At 41.9% G+C, this 13,175-nt stretch overlaps 2 protein-coding genes across 2 annotated transcripts in view; both read left to right on the forward strand.

Annotated features, from left to right (window-relative positions):
- The window catches only part of prkcab (protein kinase C, alpha, b), a 91,175-nt gene extending 88,965 nt beyond the window's left edge, over nt 1-2,210 (forward strand). The window contains exon 18 of the mRNA XM_070847267.1: nt 2,046-2,210. Within this exon, the coding sequence (XP_070703368.1) occupies nt 2,046-2,210 (165 nt within the window). The remainder of the gene's footprint in view (nt 1-2,045) is intronic.
- A 6,961-nt stretch (nt 2,211-9,171) lies between these two features.
- cacng5b (calcium channel, voltage-dependent, gamma subunit 5b) lies at nt 9,172-12,945 on the forward strand. The gene is given in 5 exon segments (XM_070848409.1): nt 9,172-9,362; nt 10,621-10,754; nt 11,207-11,347; nt 11,432-11,577; nt 12,685-12,945. Coding segments are annotated over 5 exon segments (873 nt in total).
- Nucleotides 12,946-13,175: the final 230 nt, after the last annotated feature.

Raw genomic sequence — 13,175 nt, forward strand, 5'->3', positions numbered from 1 at the left:
GTGGAGGTTGGACAGAGAGAGAGAGAGAGACAGAGAGAGAGAGACAACAACATGTAAACTGACGCCCAAACTTTACTCTGACACGTAGAGTCTTATTGTGAGTCATTTTTGCAAACTTCAAACAGTAAATTTCCTCTCAAATGTCGCAAAATGTGTACTTTGTGTTTGTGTGTGGGGAAACACAAAGAGGGGACTAAAAAGACTAAAACCTTTAGAAGATGCCTGCTTTATTTATCTGCCTGAGACGAGTAAAGTCTCAAATATTGTGTCCTTCACTGCTTATACTGAAATTGTATCAGAGAGGAATGATTACAGTGCACATTAAAATTATTAGGAAGGGGCCTCTTCGGGGCCTGTATATAAAGAGGGCATTTACAGCAACTAAAAACTTCAAAGTACTCGTGAGCAGGTGAAGCAAGTTTCCACAATGTTGACAAATGAAAAGGCAAATCACTGGTTTTCCATCAATTTCCTGTGGAATCAACAAGATGATTGGACAAGAATGTTTGATCAAAAGAGCACCTGTTGTAATTCATGTTGATTCATGACATTTCTTTGTTGCTTTCCACTGTGTGTGGCATTCCTTTCATGAATTAAATCTGACCACGCGTACCATGAGGCCCTTTCATCCGTTGCCATTAACCGAGCTTTTTATTTTTTGAGCCGTGTAACAGTGACTGAGTGGCTTTGCATTCATGCTGCTGCTGTGGGAACAACAGTGAGCCGAGGGGGCAGGTCTCATAACATTAGAAGTTATTAACAAGTAATTGATAAGTAATATATTGTCTGCATCGACCTTTAACTCAACTTGTTTTTAACCAACGTTTGGACGTCAACCAAGAGGCAGAAATGGTATTTCTTTGTTATTTATAAGGTAAAACAGGTGGATAATTCCAGTCGTAGAAACAGATTATTAATGTTGATGTTGTGTGACGCTAAAAACAGCAAATCACCAGGAAAAAAAAGCAATTCTCAAATGCATCCTTGTTGAAGAACTGAAATACTTCCTCTGAGAGTCTTTCCGTGTGTATCCATGACTATCTATGTTCCTATTCATCTTCTCCCAGTGTAATGGTTTGTATGCACACAGCAGAGCCTGAGGCTGGATCCCAGCTGCAGCCACCAGCCCCACTGCCACTGACACCTGCACCCCCCCACTCACTCACTCACATACACACACACACACACACCTAAACCTCCTCCTCTCACCACAAAACACTCTTTTCTGTTTGTGGACCCCTGCATCCTCCATCCCCTTGCTGCCCACAGCGCCCGCAGCAAAGCAAGTGCTGCCACCGAGGATTAAAAATAGCTCTCTAAGAGCAGAGTTCCCTTCGCTTCCACACAAGGGCCACAGTAAATGCAGGCTTACGCAGCGGATGTATCCGTCTCCACTCACAGAGGGGGGAGGAAAACACTGCTAAAAGTGGCTCCATCCATTCAGGGGGCTTTGTGTAGTGTATCACATTTGTGAGCTCATACACTGCGTCATTAATTGATCTGAAGGGACTGGCAAACAAAAGATCCATCTGAGGCTTTATGGCTTGGTTTGTGTAATACTACAAAGCAGCTGAAAATGCCTGACATGCTGATACGTCTCCTGAGAAAATGTGTGACAAACAGCAGGCGCTGAAATCCAATGTACACTCCAGATTTGTTTCTGTTGTGCATTATTCATTCGAGGGGAATTTGTCTGATACCGTGCATGACACACAGCAATATCCATACATATTCAGCGGCTTGAGACACATGACAGCCCCGAGCGGAGCCACACACTGATGATAATGACCTCCACCGTGGATGCTGGGGGTTAGCTCCTAATCTAATTACAACTTCTGCCCGGCTACACGTCGAGCTTCGACATTTTCCCGCGCCACCTTCCCTCTGGGACTGCTGCGAAGCTTTCATGTCAAACACTCATGAGGAAAAGCCTTTCGATCATGAGTTCAACCAATCATGTTTTTGTAGTCTTTTACATCCCAGAGAACAAAATAACGACTGATCCTTTCCACATCTGACTTTTTTTTTTTTTAAATCTCTTTCAGTGCGGCAAAGGAGCCGAAAACTTCGACAAGTTTTTCACACGCACACAGCCTGTTCTGACTCCTCCCGACCAGCTGGTCATCGCCAACATCGACCAGAGCGAGTTTGCAGGCTTCTCCTACATGAACCCTCAGTTCATCCATCCGTCCCTGCACAGCGTGGTATGAGGCGAGAGCAGGAAACACAAAAGCATGGACTGTCTGACTACAGGATCCTTCCAAACTCCAACAAACGTCCCGCTGTCAAAAAGACTAATATCACCCTCTACAGTATTCTGTCGACTAGTTATCAATATCTGTGTGCAGAAATGACTGTGGAAGGTGGAGCAAAGTGTTACGATGATGTTTGTGGGTGAGAAAAAGTACATGGCACTGATTTTTTTTTTTTTTTTTTTTTTTTTTTGATATCATTTCCCCTAAACATCTCATGGTATGTTCTTTACTCTGAAATCTGTATTTGTGTTTCTCCAAACCTGCAGCCTTTTTTCTTGTGTATGAATTTGTCTATCAGTTTCTATCTCATTAGGTATTACAGATGCAAGATGTTCTCCTCACTCACGTTCCCCATCTTACTACGCAACGAGCTGCAATGCACGACAAGAACGGAACATGTTTTTCTGCTCTGTCCCGGCTTTATCTACTTCTGAACCGCTACACGTGTATTTTATATTTATATACTAAAAAGAAAAAGAGGTAGTATACTGTTACATGAGTGCCAAAGTAGAAAAAGAAACATTTCTATTGCAGTTCTTGTAATGTTTTTCCCTTCTCTGGCTTTCCAAACACCGTCAACACACTAAAGCCCCTAAACAGGGACCATTTATATCTGTTGTTTTGTAGGACGTGGAACTACAGTATATCTAACTCTGCATAGAGAAACAGAAGCACATTATGCGTACAGTTACAAGCTGTCTAGGCCTTTTCAATCCAGTGCTTTGTCTACAGTGGGCGAACGCAGGGTGAGTTCAGTATATAGGGTCAGAAAACTGTGGATCAAAGAGTGTTAAGAAGTATAAAGATGCTATTTCCATATGCACAAAGCAGATCTCTGTTGCATGCTTATTTTCTGACTCTGTATGAGCAGTAGACTGTAGGATGCAGTACACGTCTGGTATCATTGTAAAGTTTAGTATTATGATATAAACTATGTTAATATATAATTGTTGTACGTTTTGAAGAGTCCTATTCAGAAGAAAAGTTTCTAATTGTTGAAGGAGAAAAGTTTTGTTTGTGTTTTATGTTCTGCTTTACTCAACTTTTCTGTCCAGAGAGACGTCTAACCCTCTAATCGTGTGTCAACCACTTTTTTTTTTGTTTGTTTTATTTTTTGTAAATATGGTTTAAGGAGATGTTTGAAAAAGAGAAGTTACTTGCAGATTTTATACTACGAACTGAATGTGCTTTTACTACCGCAGACAGTTTGGACATTTCTAGGTTTAGATTACCCCTAAGAAGAGTGTATACACACACACACACACACGTTTGGCTGAATATTTGGTAGCTTTGGTATCAGCAAACCTTGTACATGTATTTCCACTATTTATCCATTGTTTTCTACTACTCAGTGTCATGGAGAATATGCAGAACCTGCCGCGCGTGAAATGGTCGAATCCCGTCCCGCCTTGGTCGTCTCAGGGCCGACTCCTCCTGTAACAAACTGACTTAAAAAGCCGTGTAATGGTAGGAGGATTCCAGAGGCTGAAAGACGTCTTTTCTTTCTTGCGTATATTGTGTGCATGCGTGAGGCAAGGCCTGATCTAAGCATGAGAAAGACCCTTTGCATGATACAGAGACAACCCCCCCCCCTCCTGCGCCGCCCCTCCAGGTGTGGAGCATGGAGTTTCCCCACCTCGTTACGCAGAATGAGACAAACCCATCCGGCGAGCATCATTCGCTTTTCTGCTCATCGTCTCCTCCCACTCGCTGTCATGTAGCCCAACCTGTTTGGCTAAAAAGCTGAATTATAAACAGACGACTATGTGCAAAACGCTTCTGTTGGCTTTTTGTTCACTGGTGCCAAACTGAGTCTTTCTGTTTCCAGTCACGTGTGTCCAGCAGTGTTTTGTTTTTTTTTTTCTTGAGTGGCACACAAAGCTAAAGCATTCAAGCTTCATAAAACTGCCAAATTTAGGAAACGTTCCAGCTTTTAACCCCCGAATTAGTTATTTAACATGATGTTGCAGCTGTCGCATTTGGACCAAAATGAGATTTTTAAGGTTAAGAGAAAACTCACTGTTTACATGTCTCACATTGAGAATTCTTTATCACAGGAGAGAGGGGAAAAATAAAACAACCTTTGGACCCATGACAGATAATCAAATGTCAGGCCAGTCAGGGTACAGAACCACTACAGGCTTCAGTTAGAGCCACAGGGATGTTTGTATGCGTTTCCTTTCACTGCCCCGGCTTTTGTTAACCTGATTCTTCTTGTTCCTCTGTTCATTGTGGTATGATGGATACTGTGTATAAATAAAGTATGAAAAATATTGATCTGCTCTGTTTTGTTGTTGGAGTGGAAGCGTCTGGTTAGAAGTAGCCGTAGTTGTGTTGTTTTGTAGGCACAGGGTGAATTACTTCACATGTTTTAAACTACATGTATTAAGGGGCTGAAAACTATTATAGGGGTAAAGAAGGAGGGTCAGAGAAGGTGGAGGGCATCATTAGTTCTCTTCTGGCTGAGAGGAAGTCAAGCAACTCAAACATGAATTTGGTTTTGTGGCGACCAAACAGACAACTGGCCTAATTTGTTCAGTTTTTATTTTTCAAATACAGAATTTGGGGTAAAAATATTACAACTACAACCTGCACCCTGTTTACACCATAGCAGTAATAACCACTTACTAATTATGACCTTGTGGCTGGAATATTTAACATTTTGTGATGTTTCACGTCAATCTGATAATCATTTTTTACACGATAAAAACTGATTTGAATTTGTTTTTAGGAAATGAACATAAGCCCAGAAAGTAAGTGGTGAATTCTGATGATTTAAGGACAAAGCACAAAATGTTACATCAGTATATACACTAGCGACATAAACTCTCTGGTCACTTCATTAGGTGCACTTGCACAATCTAATGCAATCCAGTACAACAGCTCTGCCACATTTTCTACTTTCATGACGCTTAAATTGTTTGCTCAGAGGCGTCGATTGAACTCTGCTGTATATATTATCGAGCTTGCAGCTATAGTAGCTGTGGTGTCGTACTGGTTCTGTTTGTAAATGCAGTGGAAAAAAACACCAGAAACACATTTCAGTATAATACAGTCCAGCTCAAAACCGCTGCACACTAAAACCTCAATAATAAACATGGAATTAAAAGCACACCTAAGAAAACTGAACTGAAACCTCTGTAAAGGTATTTATGGCTGATCTGCTGTATTAGATAACACTAACTAAAGGTTGTCCACAGTAACGACCTGTTACTCATTTATAAAGCATTAATAAAGGTTTTATAAACCTTTAATAAAGCCATTTGTTGCACTTCATCACCATACAGGATATAAAGTATGTCTGGAAAACAAACCTTCTGAAGATGCTTTCTATGTACCTCAGACAGAAAGATGTCATGTTTATGTTGCTGTCATAAATATAATAAAATATAGTAATAACTTAAAAAAAAAAAAAAAACACCTCTATATTCAGACTACATGTGTTCAGTTTGTACGTTTGTGTTCAGCTGCTTCTTGCATTTTCTTTTTCATCATCATGTCAACAGGCAGCTGTCTCACTTCCTGTCAGTGGAGCTGTCCTTGGTCCTGAGAAACCACACACACACACACTCTCTCTCTCCCTCTCTCTCTCTCCCCCCTCTCTCCCTCTCTCTCTCTCTCTCTCTCTGTATTTGCATGCAGCAGCTGAGACCCGGACCAGCCGTCTGACGCACTGCTGCTGCTGCTGCTGCTGCATCGCCTCGCTCCTGAAAAGCTTCTCACGGCTTCACTTCACAGTTTTCTGAAGGAATTTGCGACCGAATAGACGACAGAGACGATTCATTTCCCTCCGAGTGGTCACAGACAGAAAACAAACAAGCAATCAGAGAGGCAGTCCTTCTCTCTGCTTGCAGCAGGTTTTTAGATCCACAACTTTGTGCACAAGCTTTGCTCCAAGTGCAGGAAACAGCTCTGAAAGAGGACAGATCACCACAAACGGTAAGTAATGAGTTTGGATGCCTTCATATGCATGGTGATTACTTTTTTTTTTTTGGAAACTCCTGCTTCTAATTAACCAGACATTAACATATTCACTGATGTTTACTAAAGGATATTAGAAACAGCCACAGTGTGATGTATGATGGCAATTCAGGGCTGCCAGTGACGTGTTATTGTGAAAACTACACTACAATCACATACAGATAACTGTTGCATTTGCGAGAAGGTCACAAAATGTATGGCTGATGACTGATTTTCTATTTGTCTGTTTACTTCACATCAAAAGTTGGACGTGGATTTTTCTGCAGAAGCTCCAGCATATTGCCACACAGATGGCGAAGAGATCTGATCTGAGTGTGACATGGCTTTATAGGCATGACTGATATATTTATAGTCATCTAGTGGCTCAGTGTGTCTTCTCACCCGCAAATCACACCTTGTTTGTACCTTAACAATGACTTGATTAATGTTTTAAAGAAAGAGAATTTCCAGGATTATATGAAATCAGCAAATGATTTTAACTCTCCCATCTGGTCTTTTCTTGACTGTGGATTTCTTGAGGGTATTACTTTAGTTGTGCTCTAAATGATTGTGCTGAGGAGCGTCCTTTTGGCCCGGAGGTTTAAGACTCTGATTGTGAGATTGTCTCTGCAGTGTCACTGTCTGATAAAAAAAAAGAAAGGTATGAATTAGAGAATAATGTTGCCGATAAGGACTGACAACATCGAAGGGACTTAGTATGAAAAAACACGTGAGCTATGAGGCCTCTTCAAAGTAAGAGAGGTGACCTTGCTGACGGACAAGCAGATTTGTGCTTGAGTGTTTATGTGAATAACGTGCGACCTGACAGGTTTCTTATAGCAGCTTAAATCCTGGTTGTTCAAAGGCCAAGTGAGACAGAGTTATGACAATGTGTCCTCTAATTTCCTCCCTCCGTCACTCCGCATGGATCATTAATATGTGTCCTGAACGGGCACCTAAATCATCAGCTTGTCACTTGTAGACGATGTCTTACTACGCGTTCATTCTGCCAAATTCCCTCTTTGACTTATGAAAGCTTTTATGAATCTTTTTTCGATGGCTGTTTCGAGGTGTTCTGCTCTGATTCATGGCTGTAAAATGTCAAAAGGCAGTCTTGGATTTCAAATAATGTGAGCATTTGTATTCACAGCAGTACGCTGCAACACATTTAATGTCCCTCAGTCTGGAGGCTCAAACAGGTTTGTTATTGACTCACAGTCCATTTTTCGTTTTTCCTGGCAGGTTGGACAGAGTTAGCAGTGACATGGACTGAAATAGGATTTATTATGACTGTAAATCTTTGATATTGGAGAGGAAGTGGATGGGTCAGAGATTAAAAACATTACAAGAAGTTCATGTGCAAAGTGAAAAACCTACACTGAGAATAAGACACAAAAAGTAAAACAAGATTTACCTGCACAGCAACCAAACAAAGATGTTATAGATTCTACCAGTTACCTGGCTGCCCTGACATTTCACAAGCTGCTCATCACGACGAGATCTGACTCGTCTAAATCTCTCCAGCTTTGTCAGAGAAAGCACTCTGACATATCATGCCGACAGGAAAAAGAGATGAAGCTCTCAGACGAGCGATCTCCCTCCTCATCCTCTCTGTTTACGAGTCTGTCTGTCTGTCACCTCCTCTCCCACCAATCTTCTTCCCCTCCTTTTTTTCTCAGTCGAGCTCACAAAACACCTCACCACACTCCTCCAAGGTCCCGAGAGGATCCAAACCTCAGTGATGTGATTGTGTGAAACACATTGTCGAAGTTGTGTTTACATAATGAACCTGGTGGAGAGTTTCTCCAGCTGAATACTTCTCATTAAGGGTTTAGATGGGCAGCACGTGGAGGCTGGACAAAGTGACGCATTCTCAGTATAATACAGTGCAGAGGTGCTTCTCTGATACACTGAATAGATTAACAAGAGATAAATCGAGCGGGAAGATGATGTCTCTGCTTAAGAAAGTAGCGCTGAGTGAGACAGGAGCTAAAATAGAAGAGATTCGTCCATTTGAGCCAGTAAACAGCAGCATAATGAGGGTTTCTATGGACAGTTAAAGTCCATCTATTTTATGTCGTGTGTTTGAAATTGCATGAATAATAAAAGGCATAATAGAATGATCATCAATGAAAATACAGACAAAAGAAATCATTGTGAAATTGTAAAATTATCAAATAGTTCGACATTTTGTGAAATAAACTTTTTTAGCTTTCTTGTCGTTCTCTGAATATATAAGGCCACAGTCAGCAGATGGTCAACTTAGCTTAGCATAAAGACTGCAAACAGCCAGCCTGACTTCTCCAATTACCGGACTTGATGCTAAACTAAGCTAACCGTACCTGTATTTATCGTACAGACACAAGAATGGGTTCAATCTTCTCATCTTACTCCCACCAAGAAAGTTTCCCAAAATGCTAAAGTATGCTTTTAAAACTGTTGATTTTTATGAAATATTATTGCAGGTTGTTCCTCAGTCTGGTTTTGGTTCACAACAAAAAATTTTTATTTTGCCATTTTTCATCAAACTCTTGGTCTGTAAATCAGAACAAACAGGTCAGAACTGAACTGGTTTTCTGGTCATTCAGACCAAAGCAACAGCCAATCACATATCTGACATATATGACACCCCTGTTATAGACACATGATGTTAAAATAGAAAATGCACAGCAAAGAATTCTCTTATTGTGAGAAAAAGCAAGATGAAATAACGATTAATAATAACGAGCTGAGTTTTAGAGAATTATTGGATTAGTCACCACTTCATGGTCTTATTCATCTGATTATCTATTTCATAATGTATCTATTTATTTAATTAAGAACATGTTGGTTCTCCACATCCAGCTTTTTTTAAATATTACCTGGAAAACCTTCTTTTCCTCTTCTCCTCCTGATCGCTTCTTGGACTTTTCTTTATTTTTAACCACAGACTGCTGGAGGCTCCCCCACTGTCACCATGAGCGCGTGCAGCAGGAAGGCCCTGACATTGTTGAGCAGTGTCTTTGCAATCAGTGGCCTGGGGCTGCTGGGAGTAGCAGTCAGCACCGACTACTGGCTGTACCTGGAGGAGGGCGTCATTATGCCTCTGAACCAGAGCACCGACATCAAGACCTCGCTGCACTCTGGCCTCTGGAGAGTCTGCTTCCTGGCTGGTCAGTAACGAGGCTGCGGCTCCAAACGAGTCCAAGATCTGGGATCAGTTTCTCTGTTCTCCTGTAACTCAGGACTGCAGCACAGATGCACGTAATGGAGTTAGATTTTAGAGTGGAGTGATCATATGATCATATTCAAGAGGCAGTCTGAGAGAAAGAGCATTTCTTCCCTGTTTCTATCACACACCAAAAAACAAGGTGAATTCAGTGTACAATCAGTCCTGTAGGATGATTATATGCACACACACACACACACACACACACAAACTTACACCCACAAGTCCTCAGAGACAGATGTCATCTCATTGTGCCACAGAATTAGCTGGTGGATAATGCCAGCTGCCGTCTGTATGTGACAGTGAAGTGATAATAATGACTGTGTGGCTGTCTTTGCAGGATGTGATGTAACTCACACTTATGTAAAGAAAAAAAAAGGTTGATGACAAAGAAAAATGCAGGGAAATCTATCCTGAATATGTCTATTTAAAACTCAGGAGCGTACATTTTGTAATGTATGCGCATCAGGAATACTATTGCTTCTATCTTCCACCTGTTATCAGTGTTGGCTTGTATGCAGAAGTAACACAGAATAAATTAGCCAAGATTTATTGGGGGGAAAATGTTGCCAGGCAGCCAGCGGAGACTTGAGGACGCCCCAGTCAAGAAATCCTCATTTTTACACACCAAATGACAGATATGTTAATTAATGAGCCTTAATTAATGAGGCATTAGTTTCAGATAGGGCCGTGCTATCTGTTTCCATTTTCTTACAGTTCTTATGCTAAGCTAAGCTAATCCAACTTGATTTTTACTGGACAGACATGAGAGTGGTGTCCATCGTCTCATCTGGCACCCAGGAAGAAAGCGAGTGAATGCGGTTTCAGCTTCTTTATGTGTCCTTTGTTGAGTGTTGACTCACTGGTATCTGTGTCAGGTTCACAAACAGTGATTCTGTTTGTTGTCATGGTTACAGACATGTTTTAGCATTTTTGCCCGACTGTAAGCTTCAATATGTCCCTCTCTGTCCTGCAGTAGTCCTCAGTGTGTTTCCACCTTTTACCATCACCTGACCTCCACACCAACCTGCACACCTGCTCTCAATTCCCTCACCAGCTCCATATACCTGCCCTTTAGCTATTGTCACCTGCCAAGATCATCTATTGTGCCATCTCAGCTGCAGAGTTTGAGCTTTTTTGGTCTCCTTGTTCCCGCCTGCCTCTCAGGGCGTTTTTTTTTTTCACGTCCCCTCATCAATCTTCTTCACCTTGTCTCTAACCTGTTTTGTCTCTCTCCTCTTCAGGTGAGGAGTCCGGTCGCTGCTTTACCATCACATACATCATGCCCATGAATGTCCAGTTGACGTCAGAGTCCACAGTAAATGTGCTCAGTGAGTAACAGCTACAGGCTTAATAACTCAGGGTGCCCCCCTGAAGCTGTTCACATAAACAGCCGGGGGGGTGTTTTTATAGCAAAAACTTGGGGTAGGCCGTACTGAGAAATCATCTGAATGTGGCCAGACAGATGAGTCTGAGTCATCTGAACCCTCATGTTGTTGCCCTTCTCCTCTCCAGAATACTTATTGCCTTTTTACAGACAATTCACCTCACAAATCCTTCACTGTGGCTCAGTGTCAAAGCTTCACAAAGCATAAATCCACTCCAGTGAGTCAGTGTAATAAGCTCTGACATTGTACTCCATTCACAAGCAAATCTGGCAAAGTAGCAGATGATGATCGAGTGTCTACATTTCATTGTCCTCCTTGGATGAACACTCTTAGTAAACCACTTAGTATGTTTCAGTTTTAGGCTTAATCAGCAGATTTCTTCATCTCCTCTCCAGAGATGATCCGCTCAGCCACCCCGTTCCCCCTGGTCAGCCTCTTCTTCATGTTCATCGGCTTTGTCCTCAACAACATCGGCCACGTTCGGCCTCACCGCACCATCCTGGCGTTTGTCTCTGGAATCTTCTTCATCCTCTCAGGTACGCTCATCTTCTTTCCTCTCTCATTCTTTGTCCCATTTCTGCCTTCTCTTCATCTTCGTTTTGATTCCACGTGTCTCTCAGGTCTGGCTCTGGTTGTGGGTCTGGTGCTGTACATCTCCAGTATAAACGATGAAATGCTGAACAGGACTAAGAGCAGCGAGGCCTATTTTACCTATAAGTACGGCTGGTCCTTTGCCTTCGCTGCCATCTCCTTCCTGCTCACTGAGGTGAGCAACTGACCGTAAACACGAGATGACTAGATCTCAGCACTGCTGTGATCAGGGCAATATTTCAGCCAGCATGTTTTTTTTTAAATTGAATTTATTGATCTACAAAATACGTTAATCCAAGGTAAATGGACTGTGCTCATATTGAGCACTTCCTGGTCTTTTCAACCCGTTAAAGTGCTTTTAATGCTACATTCACAGTCACCCATTTGCCTGCTGTTCATACACTGATGGCAGGGTGCATGCAAGGTGCCAACCTGCTCATCAGTCAGACACTAACCACTCACACACAGCTTTAGGAGCAATCTGAGGTTCAGCATTTTGACCGAGGATACTTCAACATGCAGATTGGAGGCGCTGCCAATCTTACAATTAGTGGACGACCTGCTCTACCAGTGCTCTTTACCCAATGAAATACTACAAAATAATAACTATAACTAAAAGTAATACAGAAATAAATGAAATTAAATAGATTTACTTGAATGCACTGCATGGGCTGCTTCCAAAAACTAGGACTTCTGCTGTAGCAGGAATTGCTGACATTAGAGTTTTAAGGTTAAAGGTTTTAATCCCCATCAAAAGCTTTACTATACACTCCACTTTATTAGGTATACCTGCACACTCCAATCAATACATCTGTTCCTCCATAAAACAACACAGCGTTTATGATATTTGTTTCATAATCAGTGGTGTCCATTACAACGACCTCTGTGACCTCAGTAAAAAAACATAATTGAATTCACGCATTTCAGACGTAAAAAACACAATAATTTAAGAGCTGTTGTGTTGAACTGCATTAGATTGTAGTGTAGTCTGCCTTCACACAGTAGACCTGAGTGTGTGTGTGTGTTTGCTGCCCCCCAGTGGTCACAGAGAGGAATTGCAACACCAATACAGCAAACACACTGTAATATCACTATAATTCTTATTAATCTTTTTTATTATTTGTGTAAATATATATATTTTTTGATATATTTTTGTTTTTTTCATATATTCTGTTCTGTTTTCACTCTAAATATATATATTTTTTCATATATTTTTGTTTTTTTCATATATTCTGTTCTGTTCTGTTCTGACTTTATTTCACTCTCATGTGTCCTGCTGCAGAGTGCAGGCGTCATGTCCGTCTACCTGTTCATGAAGCGCTACACAGCAGAGGAGATCTACCAGCCTCGCCACCCCAGCTTCTACCGCCCTCGTCTCAGCAACTGCTCCGACCACTCGGGCCAGTTCCTCCACCCAGAGGCCTGGTCGCGTGGCCGAAGCCCCTCCGACATCTCCAGCGAGGCTTCACTCCAGATGAGCGCCAGCTACCCTGCTCTGCTCAAATGCCCTGACTACGACCAGGTCTCCTCTTCGCCCTGCTGAGGGGGTCAGGTCTCACAACAGAGGCCGCCTAAAGGTTACTGAAGGGTCACTGAAGGATCACACAGGGCCTTGTGAGTTTTCTTTCAAGATAAAAGACACAACGTGGATATTTATCTGTAAGTTTGATGTTTTTTCAGGAAGAAAATGTGTGCAGCTTTGACTGTGGCCTCAGGACCTGTCTGTCCTTCTGAGCCGCTTATGAAGTCACAGATGCTTTTTGGGAATTTGTT

Source organism: Pempheris klunzingeri, chromosome 17 (genome assembly GCF_042242105.1).
Source record: "Pempheris klunzingeri isolate RE-2024b chromosome 17, fPemKlu1.hap1, whole genome shotgun sequence".
In the NCBI taxonomy this organism is placed as follows: Eukaryota; Metazoa; Chordata; class Actinopteri; order Acropomatiformes; family Pempheridae; genus Pempheris; species Pempheris klunzingeri.